General features: G+C 45.6%; 1 protein-coding gene across 1 annotated transcript in view; it reads right to left on the reverse strand.

Moving 5' to 3' along the window:
* NRK (Nik related kinase) overlaps nt 1–16,730 on the reverse strand; it is a 124,605-nt gene that overhangs the window by 54,269 nt on the left and 53,606 nt on the right. Inside the window, exons 15-20 of the mRNA XM_082207177.1 lie at nt 13,712–13,864; nt 4,470–4,601; nt 3,647–3,714; nt 2,800–2,915; nt 2,205–2,278; nt 48–172 (exon numbers count right to left, since the gene is read on the reverse strand). Coding sequence (XP_082063303.1) covers nt 48–172; nt 2,205–2,278; nt 2,800–2,915; nt 3,647–3,714; nt 4,470–4,601; nt 13,712–13,864 — 668 coding nt within the window. The remainder of the gene's footprint in view (nt 1–47; nt 173–2,204; nt 2,279–2,799; nt 2,916–3,646; nt 3,715–4,469; nt 4,602–13,711; nt 13,865–16,730) is intronic.

The following is a 16,730-nucleotide window of genomic DNA, read 5'->3' on the forward strand; positions in this document are numbered from 1 at the left end:
TCTTCAATTTATAATGCATGGACAGAGGAAAGAGTAGAAAAGCCAACCGTATCTGATTGCCATCGTTGTCATCGTCGTCACTGCTGCACACCTCATCACTGGAAGATGAATATTCTGATGATTTCTGGAGCAAGTTGCCACCATCTCTCCCCTTGCCAAAAAAGGGTGGACTCTGGAAAAAGAACTTGAATGATTGCTTCTGTCCACACTGGAACTCACATCATGTGAGGAGCCAAGTTTAATTTTTCTTTCAGGTTGTCCTAGAATAAGGGCGATCATTCTAGAATTGTACTGCAACCTTCCTCAACCTGGTGCCCTCTTAATTGGGCTACAATTCCCACCAGCATGAGACCAAGTCAGGGAAGGCTGCCATAGCAGAACCAGATGCTTCTCAGGGAATAATCCACTCGGGAGGAAGTTTTGAACCCAGGGCAGAAAGCCCCACTGGATTAAGTGGGGTGCAATTTTGAGCAATTCTGGGACATGGGTGGTGCTGTGGGTTAAACCACAGAGCCTAGGACTTGCCAATCAGAAGGTTGGCGGTTCAAATCCCCGCGACGGGGTAAGCTCCTGTTGCTCAGTCCCTGCTCCTGCCAACCTAGCAGTTTGAAAGCACATCAAAGTGCAAGTAGATAAACAGGTACCACTCCGGCGGGAAGGTAAACGGCGTTTCCGTGCGCTGCTCTGGTTCGCCAGAAGTGGCTTAGTCATGCTGGCCACATGGAAACTGTACACCAGCTCCCTCGCCCAATAAAGCGAGATGAGCGCTGCAACCCCAGAGTCGGTCACAACTGGACCTAATGGTCAGGGGTCCCTTTACCATTTACTAATTCTGAGCAAAGTCACAGTGGCTCAAGCTATACATGATGGTGGTAGACCTATTAAAACTCAGCTTGCGCCAATCACGTATAAATAGCTTGTGCCTCCCCAGTTTTTAAACAAAATGAATGCACAGGTTAGGTTAGCCAAACCATCACTGTTCCCACTGCTTATCACCCCACTGCCTTCCCCACACCCTCGTTGTCCCCCTCCAGACAGGTTCCCTTACAATACTAGAGGCCACCAAGGCAGAGGGAATAATATTGGGCTGCAGGGAGGTCAGCTATGGATGAAGAGCTTGGCACCTTTTTTGCTCAAAAAACATCAATACCTAGTTGCCCCAACCCCTGCTTTATAGGTGATTGGAGAAGATCCATATTTAAACAAATAGGTCTGTTGCTTCGATGTGTAAGGTAAAGGTAAAGGGACCCCTGACCATTAGGTCCAGTTGTGGCCAACTCTGGGGTTGCAGTGCTCATCTCACTTTATTGGCCGAGGGAGCCGGCGTACAGCTTCCGGGGCATGTGGCCAGCATGACTAAGCCGCTTCTGGTGAACCAGAGCAGTGCACGGAAATGCCGTTTACCTTCCCGCCGGAGCAGTACCTATTTATCTACTTGCACTTTAATGTGCTTTCAAACTGCTAGGTTGGCAAGAGCAAGGACCGAGCAACAGGAGCTCACCCCTTCACGGGGATTTGAACCACCAACCTTCTAATTGGCAAGTCCTAGGCTCTGCGGTTTAACCCACAGCACCTCCTGCGTCCCCTTCCATGTGTAGGGTGACCCTAAATTAAAATGGCACAATGGTAGAGAACATGCTTTGCATTATCAAGTGCCTGGGTTCAATCCTTGGCATCTCCAGGAGGGTCTGGGAAACTCTGGCGACCTGGTGCAAATAATCATGGACACCACAGAGCTAACTTGGTGTAAGGCAGCTCTACATGTCCACATGATTGGTTTCCTCTAGAAGGGGAGAGTGGCTAATTCTTATCAAGATATTTATTTTAAGCACATAGATCAAAGGTTCCCTTGTCTGCAATCCTCTCTTTGAAGATAATTTGTCACTGCAGCAATAAAAATAAAATCTAATTTGCTCTGCATGGTAGTCGAAGCCTCATGATCTAAATCTTGAAATATTCAAAACACCAACTGAGAGGCAAAAAACAAATGAAGTATGCTGCTTGCTTTTGATCTGTGTTACACACTTACACACCCACACACCCACACACTGCCCCAATGACTGATCTATTAAAAAGACAAAAAAATCCATACAATCAATTAAGGGTGTGTTTTACTTTAAAGGGCAACAAACACAATCCTCAGAAGGAGATGAAGAAGAATTGCAATAGTTGAAAAACATGCTTACAGTAAAAATAAAACCTACTGAAATATGAAACTGATGAGATGCATTTCCAGGTTTCGTGTATGACTGGTGGTGGCTGTTTAGCCTGGATGACCCTGGATGTCCCAAAAAGAAAATTTCAGAGAGATAGAGAGAGATATTAGTTCATCAATCATATCAAACATGTAAATAAGAGGATCCAATCTCAAGGCATGCAAGGGAGGGCTAGCCCAGTGGCCACTGCTGCATCTTGTGAGATCTGAGTCTGTTGTTTAACAATGCACTGTGTGAAGAAGTGCTTCATTTTGTCCCTTAACAGTCACTTTCATTGGATGGCCCCAAGTTCTGGTATCACAAAAGTTCTTTCTCCTTAGCATAATTTTATACACCTTTATCATGTCCTCCCTTACATATTTCCACCACCACCCCATACTAGAAAGAAATAGCAGGTTGCTGAAACTATATATAGAATTATTTATTTAAAAAATCCCAAAGAAGAAAACCTGTATCAACAAACAAGAGGTGCTTAGCAAAATTATATTATGAATAGAATGGCCTTGCTATCATCCCACTGGGAATGGAAGTGCCTCACAATAATTGCTTGTGTGGACAGAGAAAAGTGTGACCTGTGGATTACCTGAAGTCGATCGCTTGTTCTGATGAGATGCCGACTCCTTTTGTCTGCTGCTGCTGGAGTTGCAGCAGCTGTTGTTGGTTTTCGTTGCGGGTCCCCCCAGGGATGGTTGCTGTGTGCTGTAGAGAACAAAGACCAGAAAAGTGTGTGTGTGGGGAGCAACAACTGACGATGAGAACTCCCACTGCACATTGTTCCAGGGTCTCAAAGCCACTTCTAAAAACAGCCCAACCAATGCTCACAATATCCTTAGGCGGTAGCTATTATAATATCCAGGTGGAAACTTAGCATTCCTGGAATGGCATTCAAGTTTAAAATATGCAACAATATTAGGGACACTTCCCCACTCCCCAGACATGGAAATAGGCCTCTTGGGGACATGTAATGTTTGACTCAAATATTAGATGAGCTTCATGACCCCTCAATTCTTCTCTGGCTTGGATTGCAATCTGAATTGGGGGGGGGGGGGAATCCACTCTCTTCCACCTACCCAGTCCCTATCGAAATCCTCTCAACTCTTTCTGTCTCTATCAAGTGGTTTAGGGACACTGATGCTTTCTACCTCTCCCACTCCCACTGGCAGCTACCATTATTGGATCAGCAGCAACACCTGTGCACAAGGGTGGAGCAATGTAGGAGGCTTATCCATGCATTTATTTATTTAAAGGATCACTGGGGAGTGATCAGGTGGGATGGCCTCAGAAAGCAAAGCAGAATGCCAGTTTTGCCATACTGTTCCCTGATTATTTGGGGGAAATGGCTCATAGATGGCATCTGCCTGCTACACCGCAATGAATTTGTACAGATATATATCAAAGTAAGTTTAAGGAGGAATCACCAAGGAGCTTACCTTGATGGGTAACTCTGGTGACCAAGATGATCTCTGGTATAAATTTTTGAGGTTGTCCTTTCTGGAACCTTAAGGATCAAAGGAAATATGCCTGTTCACTGTTCTTATATACACACATGCATAAAACAGTGCATAGCCACCTGCCTATAGTCAGTATTGGCACAGAGTAATAAAAATGTAGCCCATCACAATCATTTTACTGATATTCAGAAAACCTAGTCCCCAAGACCCCAATGGAAAATATGTGAGCAATGTTTGGTTTTATTTAAAAGGGAAAAGGGGGGGGGAGCACAGGGACTTCTAGTGGGCAATGAGTAGGAATTCAAGGTTTCATAAGAAGATCTCAACTGGATTAAACCAAAGGACCATCTGTCCCAAAAACCTGTTCTCATAGTCACAAGCCTAATGCCTATGGTAATCCTACGAACAGGCTTGTCCCTTGCCTTGGCTAGTGTACAAAAGTTAAACGACATAGAATAAGCAAATCACCTTCATGAACTTTAGAATTTCTTCATATAGAACAGCTTTGGCCAACTCGTGGTCCTCAAGATGTTGCTGGGTGACAACGGAGATGATTAATTTGGTTTATTGCCCACCCTTCAGCATACAATCCCAGGGAAAGTCACAACAAATGAAAATTCAGTTCCCATAATCTCTGACCATTGGCCATGTTGGCTGGGGCTGATGGGAGCTAGAGTCTAGCAACATCTGGAAGGTCACAGGTTAGCCACAGCTGACAAAGGACTGGGTTTACTTGGGAAAAGAAGTTTTATATTTTTAAACTCTTATTAATCTATGGACAATCCAAAGAATTTCCCAATACCTTTGGAGGTTGCTCCTCACTTTGACATATACTCCAGAAGACATCGTCCTGACTGGGGCCCGCTGGGGTGCCAGCCACATCAGACAACGAACTGCTGTGATACATATCTCGACTGGCCCGTAGGTTTTCGCTCTTCAAACAAATGAAACATACATCAAGTTCATTTGTCATGGGTTGCACCCAAATAGTTTTTACTCAGTGTAGACCGAATGATGGCCCAGCATCAACCAGAGCACCAAAGGTCCCCCATCCCTGAGGGGGTTACTTTCAGGGCAGGCACCAGGGTTTGGAAGAAACTCAGTAGGATGTAGTCTAGCTTCCCTTGCTAGCTAAGCATCTGAGTGGAAGACCTCCTTAGTCAAGAAGGTTGTGTTGGAGGTTCCCTGAAATGCAGTACAGTATAATGCCTGATTGGTTGTGGGGTTTTTTTTTAAATCATTGTGGGTTTAAAAACAACCATGGCCACCATCTCACCAAAACATGGGTTTCAGGAAAATAAAAATGGTAGCCGGGAGTGCCAATCCCCCAGGGACCAGAATGCAGGGTTCAAGCAGTAGTAGGTGTTCTCAATGTTGGAAGACTCTGGCATATACTAAACCAACATTCATAATTGTGCTGTGGCTGATTTAGACAAAAAGCTTCACATGATGGGGGAGTTTTGAAAGAAAAGAGCTTCACGTTGGTGTTCTGAAGGCAGCTCAATTCTTTGAGCCAGAACATGCCTTCTTTGCCAGTGTTTTTGCACCGAATGACTTGAGAGGGTAAACCTTTCCATACTGGGCTTTCTCTGCTTTGTACATTGGTGCAGTTAGGGAGATTTGGGCAGGTGCAATTTGTCACAATACGTCAACTGCTGAAATCTCTCACTTATGCTTAACCATTAATAGGCAAAGGATGGAGTTTTGACAGAGCAAATACAGCATTTTGCAGAGCAATACTGTAAGGTTGTTTCTGATAGTTTAGGGACAAAGCAAGCTCAGAGCAGGCCTGGATAGCTTGCAGACAGCAATACATTGCTCAAACTGAGGAAATGGGCCACAGCTGGAGGCTTTATGGAGCCGGTAAGACTCTTATTAGCCACTTTAAACCACCTTATAACCAGGGATGGGGGGAAGAAATTAGATTCAGATCAGAATGAAAGGTGAATCCACTTAATTCACACTTGGTAGGGTGAGAAACAAAACCCAGTCATGTTTCAAAAGTCACAGCTATCTGAATTTTTCAACCTAGTTCTCCAGTTCTACAAAAATGCATGAAGTGTCCATAAAAATGTGCACTGAAAATAACAGGAAAAAAGCAGTGTATTAGAGGTGATTGCCTTGCAAAATTGTGTATTATGCAAAATTGCACACAAACACAAATATTAGGAAGAATTTGCGGTAAAATGATAATGAATTTTTATGACTTTCTTTTTTAATCACAAACTGATATGAAAATGTGGAGAACTGAACTTAATGCTGGAGAAAAGAGAACTGAAATTGCCAGATTTCATGGGTCATAGCACCCATGAAAACGTTTGACTGGTGCCACTGGGCAGGCGCCCAAGGAAGAAAGTTATGGTGCAAAATGTGGAGGTACCTTCTAAGTGATTTCATGAAATGTGAGCGAGTGTGATTTGGCTTCCTTGTATATTTTTTCCTCTCCTAATAGCACACCTCTCTCTGTGTAATGAATATTGTGTGATCTCCACAGTCAGGGATACTGGGCTGTAGCTTACTTCCCAAGGTAAGCATAAGGCTGTTGTTGGTAGCTGTCTCTCTGATTTTTTTTGTTATGCCACTCCCCACTCTATGGCAGCCATTTTGTGACTGGCACCACCAACACTCTCTCAAAATTCAAAATGTGTCATCTGGTCTGAAAGGGTTGGTGATCCCTGGTCTAAACACAACAGGGGACAGGTCAGCAGATGTGGTGACACTGAAAATATGGCCTCAAGACTGCCTGCCAGTCCAACAGTGAGAAAGTAACCTCCTTACCTGTCAGGAACTGGGCAGAGGAGGACTGGTGGAGACCACCTCCCCATCCTGACCCTTCCAGGGAGGAGGAGGAGGAAGAGAGTATAGATTTACAACAGGGGTTTGAGGGAGGTAGCAGCGAAGAGGAAGATGAGGGGGCAAGCTGGGAAATCATGGGAGAGTTGGAACAACACTCAGCTGACAAGTCGTCATTAGAAAGCATTTCAGACCCTCCATCTCCCCGAACCCAGTAAGCCTCAAAGTAGGAGAGCAAAGAGCTCAAAGACAGAGGGCACTTAGGAGCACCCATAGAGGAGGTGATGATGATAATGAATGAAGAAGTGGGAGGGACGTGGTGTGGAGATTCACTCAGGACAATGCCATTATCCAAGAGGCTGGGTTCTATAGCCTCTCTCTGTAAAGATTGGGGGGGGGGGGAGGACGGTAAGAAACATTTCCTTGTCTTTATACTTTCTTGGGCAACCAGCCGGGAGCCACTGACAGCATCCTGAAACTACCTGTGCCTTACAACTTACAGCTTATTCCACAGCCTTGGTTTATAAACTACTTTATACTTAAATACAGTCAGGGGTAGGGAGGGGGAAATATGCCATGCAATTGCAAAACAACACCAAGAGAAGTCTTGCCTTCCTACCACATAGAAGCCTTTTATACAACACACCCTCCAGCAGAGCTTGAGATGCCAGGCTTCTGGCTCAGCATGAAACAGGACCACTTTGAAATCCATGCATCCATCGGGTGACGGGGCTGTGTACATGATTTAGATACTTCAAAGGAGAAGAGCAAAAAAGAATCTGTTCAAGAGATGTCGATCAACATTCCTGGATTCCAGAAATGAATGGTAATATAAGGCCATGGTCTGACTGCATTTTCTGATGGTATGTGCTGCTAGGACAGCCCTCTTGAGTGGGCTGATATACAGGGGCTGGGTTTCAAGCACTGTGTGTGTGTGTGGTGTACCAAAAGCCAGAATGTCTTCTCCAGTTTAAACCCCTGGAAGTGAACGACTTTAGCTTGAATATAGGAGCTTATAGGACAGCTCATAGCAGTTGCTAGAGAGCAGGGGGTGGGGAGGAGAAAAGGCTGCCATCGCCACAGCCCAACTGCACACTATGTGCCAGCTCTTTCTAAAATTTATTTATTATTGTTGTTAGTTTAGTCGTGTCCGACTCTTCATGACCCCATGGACCAGAGCACGCCAGGCACTCCTGTCTTCCACTGCCTCCCGCAGCTTGGTCAAACTTATGATGGTAGCCTCGAGAACACTGTCCAACCATCTCGTCCTCTGTTGTCCCCTTCACCTTGTGCCCTCCATCTTTCCCAGCATCAGGGTCTTTTCCAGGGAGTCTTCTCTTCTCATGAGGTGGCCAAAGTACTGGAGTCTCAGCTTCACGATCTGTCCTTCCAGTGAGCACTCAGGGCTGATTTCCTTCAGAATGGAGAGGTTTGATCTTCTTGCAGTCCAAGGGACTCTCAAGAGTCTCCTCCAGCACCATAATTCAAAAGCATCAATTCTTTGGCGATTATAAATTAAATTTGATTATAAATTAAATAATCAATGTATTTATTAGTGTATATTTTTCTTTTTGGAAATATACCAAAGAATAAAATAAAATTGGGATCCATCTCAGGATGGTGGAGGGTGTGTTCACTGTGTCCCATTGGTGGCACTCACCCTTCTTCTGATAGGAAATGCTCTGTGGGGGGCAAAAATGGGGGGGGGGGTCGAGGAGGGTCAGTCGGCGGGGAGTGAGACATGTCCCTATTTTTGTCTGAGGAATGTTAGAGGGTATGTGTCAGGGAACTGACATCAGAGCGAGAGGCGAAGGGGAGGCTCTCTGATGATGCGGAAGAAGGACCCAGCAACAGGGGGAGAAACAGCCCAGTAGAGGGGGAAGCAATTCAGCGCAACACCAGGGATAGAGGGGGGCTGATGGGGGAATCGGAGAGAGGGCTCCAGGATTCTTCACTGGACATCAGTGAGGAGAGCCCAGGTCCTCCGCTGCCCACGCCCTCCCTGCGCAGGAGGCTCCCGCGCAGTGAGAGAAGGCGGAGACTGGGCGTCAAACAACTTTTATGCTGGAAGAGGTTCAAGAAACGCCCACTGACGGATTCTGCCAGCGATTGAGGCAGCCACTATGAGAAGGGGCTGCACAGTCAGAAAGGTTTAACAAGGCAAATTAGCCTAGAGAGGCACCAGTTTACGCACGAGTAACTCATACCTACTACAGTATGGTATCCTCCAGTTGGAAACTGAAGGACAGGAGAGTGCTGAGAAAAAGGTTGCAGGACTAGATGGGCCACGGCCCTGATCCTGCATAGCTTTTCTTATGCTCATGTGATGGGCTGAAACCCAAGTCTCTGACAGACACCACAGCCCTCGGAACAGCACAACCCAACAACTCAGGGAAGTCCAAGATCTGAATCTCTAAAGGCCCCCTTCTGCTTCACTCCAGGAGACCCAGTGCTGCCTTTGCGTTCCTTTGCCACTGCTGCTGTGAGCCTGGTTCATACAGTTCCTATATCCTGATGTGGCCCTGACAGAAATATGGAGAGGGATGCCCAGAGCTATACCATCTTGTTCTGCTATTCTGTCAGATATCACATGCTGAGAAGGAGCGGAGCTCTCAAAAGGGGTATTCTTTATTCATTAGCAGACATTTCCCTCCTCTGAGTCACAACCGATTCAGGGTCACAATGCGCTGATAACTGCTGTGCTTCAAACTCACTCCTTCAAATGCAAAAGAATAAAATATTTTTTATGAAGATGCCCCCCCCCCCGATCCCCTGTAGCTCTTAAAGATACCCTGGCAATTTTTGCAAGAATAAAAAAAGAGTTTAAATGAATGATAATGCTACTAACAAAAAATAAAAAGCCCTTCTGTGGGGTGTGTGTTCTTCTTTTTTTAAAAAAAGAAAACACCTGTGTGAATAATTTGGCAGAAGCTAGAGTCCTAAGCACACTCAAGACATTCCAGTTTCAATATGCAGTGTCTGTCTCCATCCTCCCGCGATAACCTTGCAAGGAATCACACAACTAAACCAATTTGGAAACAAACAAACAGACAAAGTAACTAGGGATTTCAAAGTCTGCAATGCAATGTACGTTTAATTTGGAGTAAGTTCTGCTGGGACTCTAAAGGGATTCATTTTTGAGAAAATGTGCTGTGTGGCTGCTAGACGTCCATAGGGAAGTGAAGACAAAACTACAAATTGCATGTAGCCCCACAGTTCTTTGGGGAAGTTCGCTCTGCTTTTAAGTAGAACACTGCTGGGAAGGTAGAAGGGCTTCTAAAGCCCATTTTCGTTCAGACTGTATAGCTCCTGAAATTCTCTCCCCCTTCCCCGAGACATTTACCCCCCCCTCCTGGGGAAATGATGGGAGTATTTCTGGCCACTTCCAAACTACCGGCTTGTTGTGAGTTCATCCTGTTTTGTTTGCCGGGTGGCTGGACAATGCCAGCTATTTACTGGGCATTAATTCTGATTTGTTTGTTTGGAGGCTAGGTGACCTTGTGTCAAGCAAAAGTTGCCCCACACTTTCTAGTGCCAGTTTCCTTATTGCAAAAACCACCTCTGGTTTGGGGTGGGAAGAACTGGGCTCACTGCACAAGAGCTGCAAATCAACTTGAACAGGGTACCCTGAATTTGCCAGCATGTGATTGAATTCTTACCAGAAAATAGAGACGGACCAGAAGCATCCTGTGCCTTTCCTCCAGCAAAGAGCTGGGGGAGGTTGTCTGTCCCTGGAAAAATAGCACAAGGGCGAAGTGTCCTTTGCCCTTGTGGTGTTTTTTCAGGAAAAGATTCCATGTGTGCTCATGGAAGTACTGGAGGTCTTTGAAGTCGTTCCTTCACCTGTCTTCCAGAAGGAACATAGCAGAGTGCTGATGGTAGAAATATGAGTCTTTACTTCCCTGCACTTGCTGCAATGCTAAGTGGGGCAGGAGGGGGGAGAGAGAGATCTGTTACTACAGACTTCTGCTCTTGCCTCCTCAGCCAGAAAGGTGTTCAGCTGTTTTATCTCAGTTCTTGGCAAATATTTTACCTTTTTCCAACAAACAGCTTTTTCAGCAGGAATGGCATCTAATAATATGGTACTTAAAAAGACTTGTTTTCCTCTTTTTTTGTCCAATATGATTGCAACTAATGATAGTATTTATTTAACCAGACTAGTTTGTAGTGTCAAGCTGTTCTCAAAAAGCAGCTAACCCTGGTATGAGAAGGTAGGCGTTATCAAGCCTGTTATCAAGATGCCTGTCATTTTCCCAGAGCCTGAGTCAGCAAAAGGCTTAAAGCATTTTCCGAACTGTAAGCCGTTCCAAAGGAACAACTGAAATCAGCAGAAGGAGCTGCTTGCATGCTTGAAAGTTCGTGCTGCCAATAACTACCTTGGTGACCTGGATGGGCAAGTTGAGTGGCATCTGGGAACAGCCCATGAAGCATCCAGCAAGCAGCAATTTGATGAGTTACGAAACAAGGGCTGAGTGAAAATTGCTGTCGGTTTCACTGCCCCACTTGCAGGTAGTGTAATGGGGGAGCCCTTCCAGCAATTCAAGGGGTTGTTGTTTAGTCGTTTCCGACTCTTCGTGACCCCATGGACCAGAGCACGCCAGGCACTCCTGTCTTCCACTGCCTCCCGCAGTTTGGTCAAAATCATGTTGGTAGCTTCGAGAACACTGTCCAGCCATCTTGTCCTCTGTCGTCCCCTTCTCCTTGTGCCCGCCATCTTTCCCAACATCAGGGTATTTTCCAGGGAGTCTTCTCTTCTCATGAGGTGTCCAAAGTATTGGAGCCTCAGCTTCAGGATCTGTCCTTCCAGTGAGCACTCAGGGCTGATTTCCTTAAGAATGGATAGGTTTGATCTTCTTGCAGTCCATGGGACTCTCAAGAGTCTTCTCCAGCACCATAATTCAAAAGCATCAATTCTTTGGCGATCAGCCTTCTTTATGGTCCAGCTCTCACTTTCATACATCACTACTGGGAAAACCATAGCTTTAACTATACGGACCTTTATTGGGATGGCAGATAAAACTTAGCCAGGAGGGAAGTTCAGGAGGCTGACAATTGCCATTGCTTCCAATGAATGACACAGCAGGATAATGAAGAGCGCGTCCACATAGCAACTTCCTGTGGACTGCTTGTGCATGCGTGTTTTGCATAGCATACTCACAATATCATCCTGTCCTTTGGATGAAAGATGCAAGCGACTGGTTCATAAGCTTCAGCACCTTCAAGTGTTCAAAACACTTCACAGCACTGGAAGAACCCCAAAAGGCTCTTCCTTGGGATGAGCATTTGGGTGCTTTGCTTGCTCCGCTGGGGGGCTGTGTCTTGAGAAAAGCTGAGATCCCATTTTCAGGAGACAAGCCCACAATGGTTCTTGAACTGGTGGCCCTGGAGTTAATCAGGCAACAGGTCAACTTGCCTGCCACCACCCACCTCAGGCCAAAAATGAGGGAACTTTCAGGAGTTTAGCCATGCTAGCAAAGATACCTCTTAATTCTGATGGACTCAGGTGGAACCTCAACACCTTCTTATGCTCCCAAGTCAGGTAGTTTACCAGTCTGAGGTGCAATTAGCAAGTTTATATGGAGACAGAGCATTGGTCTAGCTAGTTCAATATTGCTTACACTGAGTGGCAGCAGCTGTCCAGGGTTTCAGGATGGAGTCTCTCTAAGCCCAACCTGGGGCCTCCTGCATGCAAACAGATGCTTCAGCACTGAGCTACAACCCTTCTTCTGCTTCTCAGCTCACTGATGAGTGCTGCTTGTCTGTTTTCTAACCCCAACTTTATGGAGAGAAGAGTCTGACACAGGGAAGCCACAGCCCAAGCAAACAGAGACAGACCCTCCTACCCAACCTCCCTCACAATGACCTCTGTAACTTGGCCCTCTGGAAAGAGAACCTTCCTTTGTTCTTGCTCTGCCAAGCACTATGAATTATGCACAATAAAATATTTCCAATGGAAATACAGCAGATATAGTGGGCCAAGGCTTTTTGTGCAACATGCAAGAATAATATCCCGGAATTTATCCAGTCAGGCATTAATGTCATCACAAATAACAGTCATCTAAGCAGACCTTGCTGGGCTTGCCTTGAATCTCTCGCTTATCGTTCAGCAGGAAATGGAAGTATTAACAAACAATTGATTGTCACAGCCCAATTCTCTGTTCTGTCTGAGTTCTAGGCCAAAAGTGGGGAGAGAAAAAGAAAAAAGAGAAGGGTTTCTTGTACATTTGGCCACTGCAGAAGCTGCCACGAATTGCAGGAGAGGGCAACTGTATTTCTGGAAAGCGATTTAGTGGAACAACATCTGCTTTGCATGCCAGTGGCGTAGCGTGGGTTGTCAGCACCCGGGGCAAGGCAAGTAATTTGCGCCCCCTAACCCGTGGATTTGCGCCCCTAACCCATGGATTTGCGCCCCCTAACCCTAACCCCCAGATGTTGCGCCCGGTGCGGCCGGCCCCCCCGCACCCCCCATGCTACGCCACTGTTGCATGCAGTAGGTCACTGGTTCAATATCTGGCATCTACATGCAGGAAAGACTCCTAGTTTGAAATCCCAGAGAGCTGAAATTGATATAGACTATAGTGAGCTAGATGATCTGATTCAGTACAAGGCGGCTTCCTGTGCTCCTGTATCACCTGATTTATTTCCTTCTCTGTAGCACAGAAAACATAAAAGACAGAGAAACTGGACTGTGCCGTTGAAAAGAGGACCTTTTAAAAAGAAGAAGAATTGAAGCATATGTTTGGGGAAGAAATATTGTTTGGACAGGGTAACAAACCAAGCTTTCGCATCATGCCTAAACCGTCTCTAGGAAGAAGGGAGAAATTTGATTCCATTTACATTTAAAGGAAACTCACCTAATTATTTCCAAAATAAGAAGCAAAACAAACCACAACATTCTTCAATTTTTACAGCGCAATTCCCCAGCCAAGTAATATGTACAAAAATGCATACAGTAGCATATGTATATAAAGTGTGCATTTAAATTAATAGACTATTGAAAACAAGGTAGAAAAATGCACTATATTTGGAAAAAAATAGCTTTGCAAAAATGTATACATTAGGCAACAATGCCTGGAAAAATGTAGAATAAATTCACACTAAAATGTAAATGAATTATCCTGAAGATTTTATACGTGTGTGTGTGTGTGTGTCAGAAACTGATGTGGAAATGTGAGAGAAACCAAAATTGACAGATCATCTCATCTCATAGACCTCTACAACTGTAAATAACCTTCAGTGGGGATCTCCTACCTGAGCCACCACTGCTCTTTGCAAAGCTGGAGTACATGGGCTGGAGTTGCTTCCAGAACCTACTCGACCATGTGAGGTGGCATCATGCCCAAGAACAGCTGCCCAGTCGAGATCAGTTTGGATACTATCACTCTTCTCACGCTTGCTCTCAGTCTGGAAACAAACCAACAGAGACAGACATATTCAACAAATTCAACAATGAGATGGGTGTCTGTTCACCCCTGTTGTTGTTGAATTGCCCTGTGTATAAGGAGATAAGGTGCAGACATCTGCAACATTTTCTTGCTTGTGTTTTCTATATTTGCTGTTAAATCAACAACGTTAAAATTCCAAGGGCTATCCGACAGCAATGGGCATGTAAATGAAATGGTGGCTTTGTTTGCCTTCACAGCGAAGACTCCCCTGCACCATGGGCATGTCGTGAATTGTTCTAATGATCGATGACCGTATGGGTTTTGACATCCTGTACCCATTTTATCAGATTATGGTTTTCGCCACGACCTATGGTTCAGACAAATCCATATATGATGTACCTGTGCAGGCCCCTGCCATTTTTGGATTTTATTTTGCCCTGGTAGCTCAGTACTGTTGTTATGGCTTAAGGTCAAACCAATAAATCTACTTACTTCTGATATTGCAGCTATGACATATGCCTGTCAGATACAAAGCCCTACTTTCTTCAGCTAGACTGCCCTGTGCATTTTCTTCTGGCTTCACCCCCTCAACCCAGTTTTAAATTTACCACAACTCCTCCTCCTATTTTATAATGATGCCAATTCAAAAGGAACTGCTAGATCAGCACTAGAAGTTATGTAGCAATCATGGGATTCCCAGTTCTGTATCTGCACCTACCATGATTGGAGGCGGAGCTGTTTGGAGAGGAAGTGGAAGGCAGGACATTGTGCATAACCCTTCCCTTCTGGTGTTGCTGCTGACTGGTGTGTGTGTTCGTGATGGGGAAATGTCTAAGAATGAGGGGTATGAGGCGGAGAAGGATCAGGCAGGGGAAAGTGATATATTCCTTCCACTTGCTGATTCTCCCTTGCAGTCATCTTGAAAGGCTTCTCCATGCTCATCTTAAAGGGTGAAACATGGGGTTGGCAATCCAGGAACTGGTGAATAACTTTTGCTTCTGCCCTTGGCTAGGCTAAGACAAGGGTAGAAAAGCTTTTGCAGTCCAAGCACCTCACTCTCTTATGTTCAGCTTTCTGAAGGCTGCACGGCATTGATGGGTGAAGCAGGGCAATGGGTGTGATTCCTACTTTTGTACAGTAGGCTTCATTCCAGCCAGTCAAATGCCATCTGTTTCTACACTTGTACACACCTTGTACACAGCAAGAGGCTTTATTGCTGTTCAAGGACACATTTCAGCCACCCAAAAGCACTCAGGGTGGGTGTGTTCTCCTCACATACCCTCCAACATTTATCTGATGAAAATGGTCTTTGCCATCACCATCCCTTCATTATGTATACCCCACCCATCTCGCTGGGTTGCCCCAGGCACTCTGGCCAACTTCCAGCATCTATAAAAACACTATGCAGGGCTGCCTTCTGATGTATTCTAAAGGTTGTAGAATTCTTATCTCCTTGGCTCAAAGGCTGCAAAACTGCATATCCTCCAGAATTTCTCCAAAGAAAAAAAGGAGGCCCTAAGGAAAAGTGGGACATTCCAGGATCAAATCAGAAACCAGAAAGGGATGCGGGTAGCGCTGTGGGTTAAACCACAGAGCCTAGGACTTGCCAATCAGAAGGTCGGCGGTTCAAATTCCCACGACGGGGTGAGCTCCCATTGCTCGGTCCCTGCTCCTGCCAACCTAGCAGTTCGAAAGCATGTCAAAGTGCAAGTAGATAAATAGGTACCGCTCTGGCAGGAAGGTAAACGGCGTTTCCATGCGCTGCTCTGGTTCACCAGAAGCGGCTTAGTCATGCTGGCCACATGACCCGGAAGCTGTACACCGGCTCCCTCGGGCAATAAAGTGAGATGAGCGCCGCAACCCCAGAGTCAGCCACAACTGGACCTAATGGTCAGGGACATTCCAGGATCAAATCAGAAACCATGATGAACTTTGTAAACCCAGGACTTTGTAAATCCAGGACTGTCCCTGGAAAATAGGGGCACTTGGAGGGTATAGCCTCCAAGAAGAAGAAGTGGCTTGGAGGAGATGCAGATTTCTGAGCACAATTGGTGCTGACCTTTATAGCCCTGAATGGCCTTGGTCCTGTATACCCGAAGGAGCGTCTCCACCCCATCGTTCAGCCCAGACACTGAGGTCCAGCGCCGGGGGCCTTCTGGCGGTTCCCTCACTGAGAGAAGTGAGGTTACAGGGAACCAGGCAGAGGGCCTTCTCGGTAGTGGCACCCGCCCCGTGGAACGCCCTCCCATCAGATGTCAAGGAAATAAGCAACTATCCTACTTTTAAAAGACATCTGAAGGCAGCCAGTTTTTAATGTTTAATGTTTTATCATGTTTTTAATATTCTGTTGGGAGCCACCCAGAGTGGCTGGGGAAACTCAGCCAGATGGGCGGAGAATAATAATAATAATAATAATAATAATAATAATATGCCCAAGAGCTAGACAGAGAAGCCTGAAAGACAAGGCCTGAAGCCAGACTGTGGCCTTTAAGGTTTCTTTATGTGGCCCTTGTGATTTTCCACACCCCTTCTTTCCCAAATCCCCAATGGCTCTGCTTTGCCCCCTGAACGTTTTCACCTAGCTGGAATGTATCCAGGGACTCTGATAAAGCCCCTAGCTTGTATGGATGGAGGACAGAAAGTGATGTGTGAGTGTGCACAGAACCTAGCCTCCTGTGCAGAAGAAAAAATTTGCATTAGTTCATACACCCACTTTTGCCTCTGACCCCCCAGAATGTTGCCCAGACGAGAGGCATCCATGTATCTGGAGAAAGATGATATGAATAGTCACTGAATAACTTCTCTCTCAGAAAAATGCAGGCCCTCATTTTATTTTATTTTTCGACATGCAGGCTGCCATGCTTTCCTCCAAGCAGATGGCGACA

Source organism: Podarcis vaucheri (assembly GCF_965113315.1).
Source record: "Podarcis vaucheri genome assembly, chromosome: Z".
Taxonomy (NCBI): Eukaryota; Metazoa; Chordata; class Lepidosauria; order Squamata; family Lacertidae; genus Podarcis; species Podarcis vaucheri.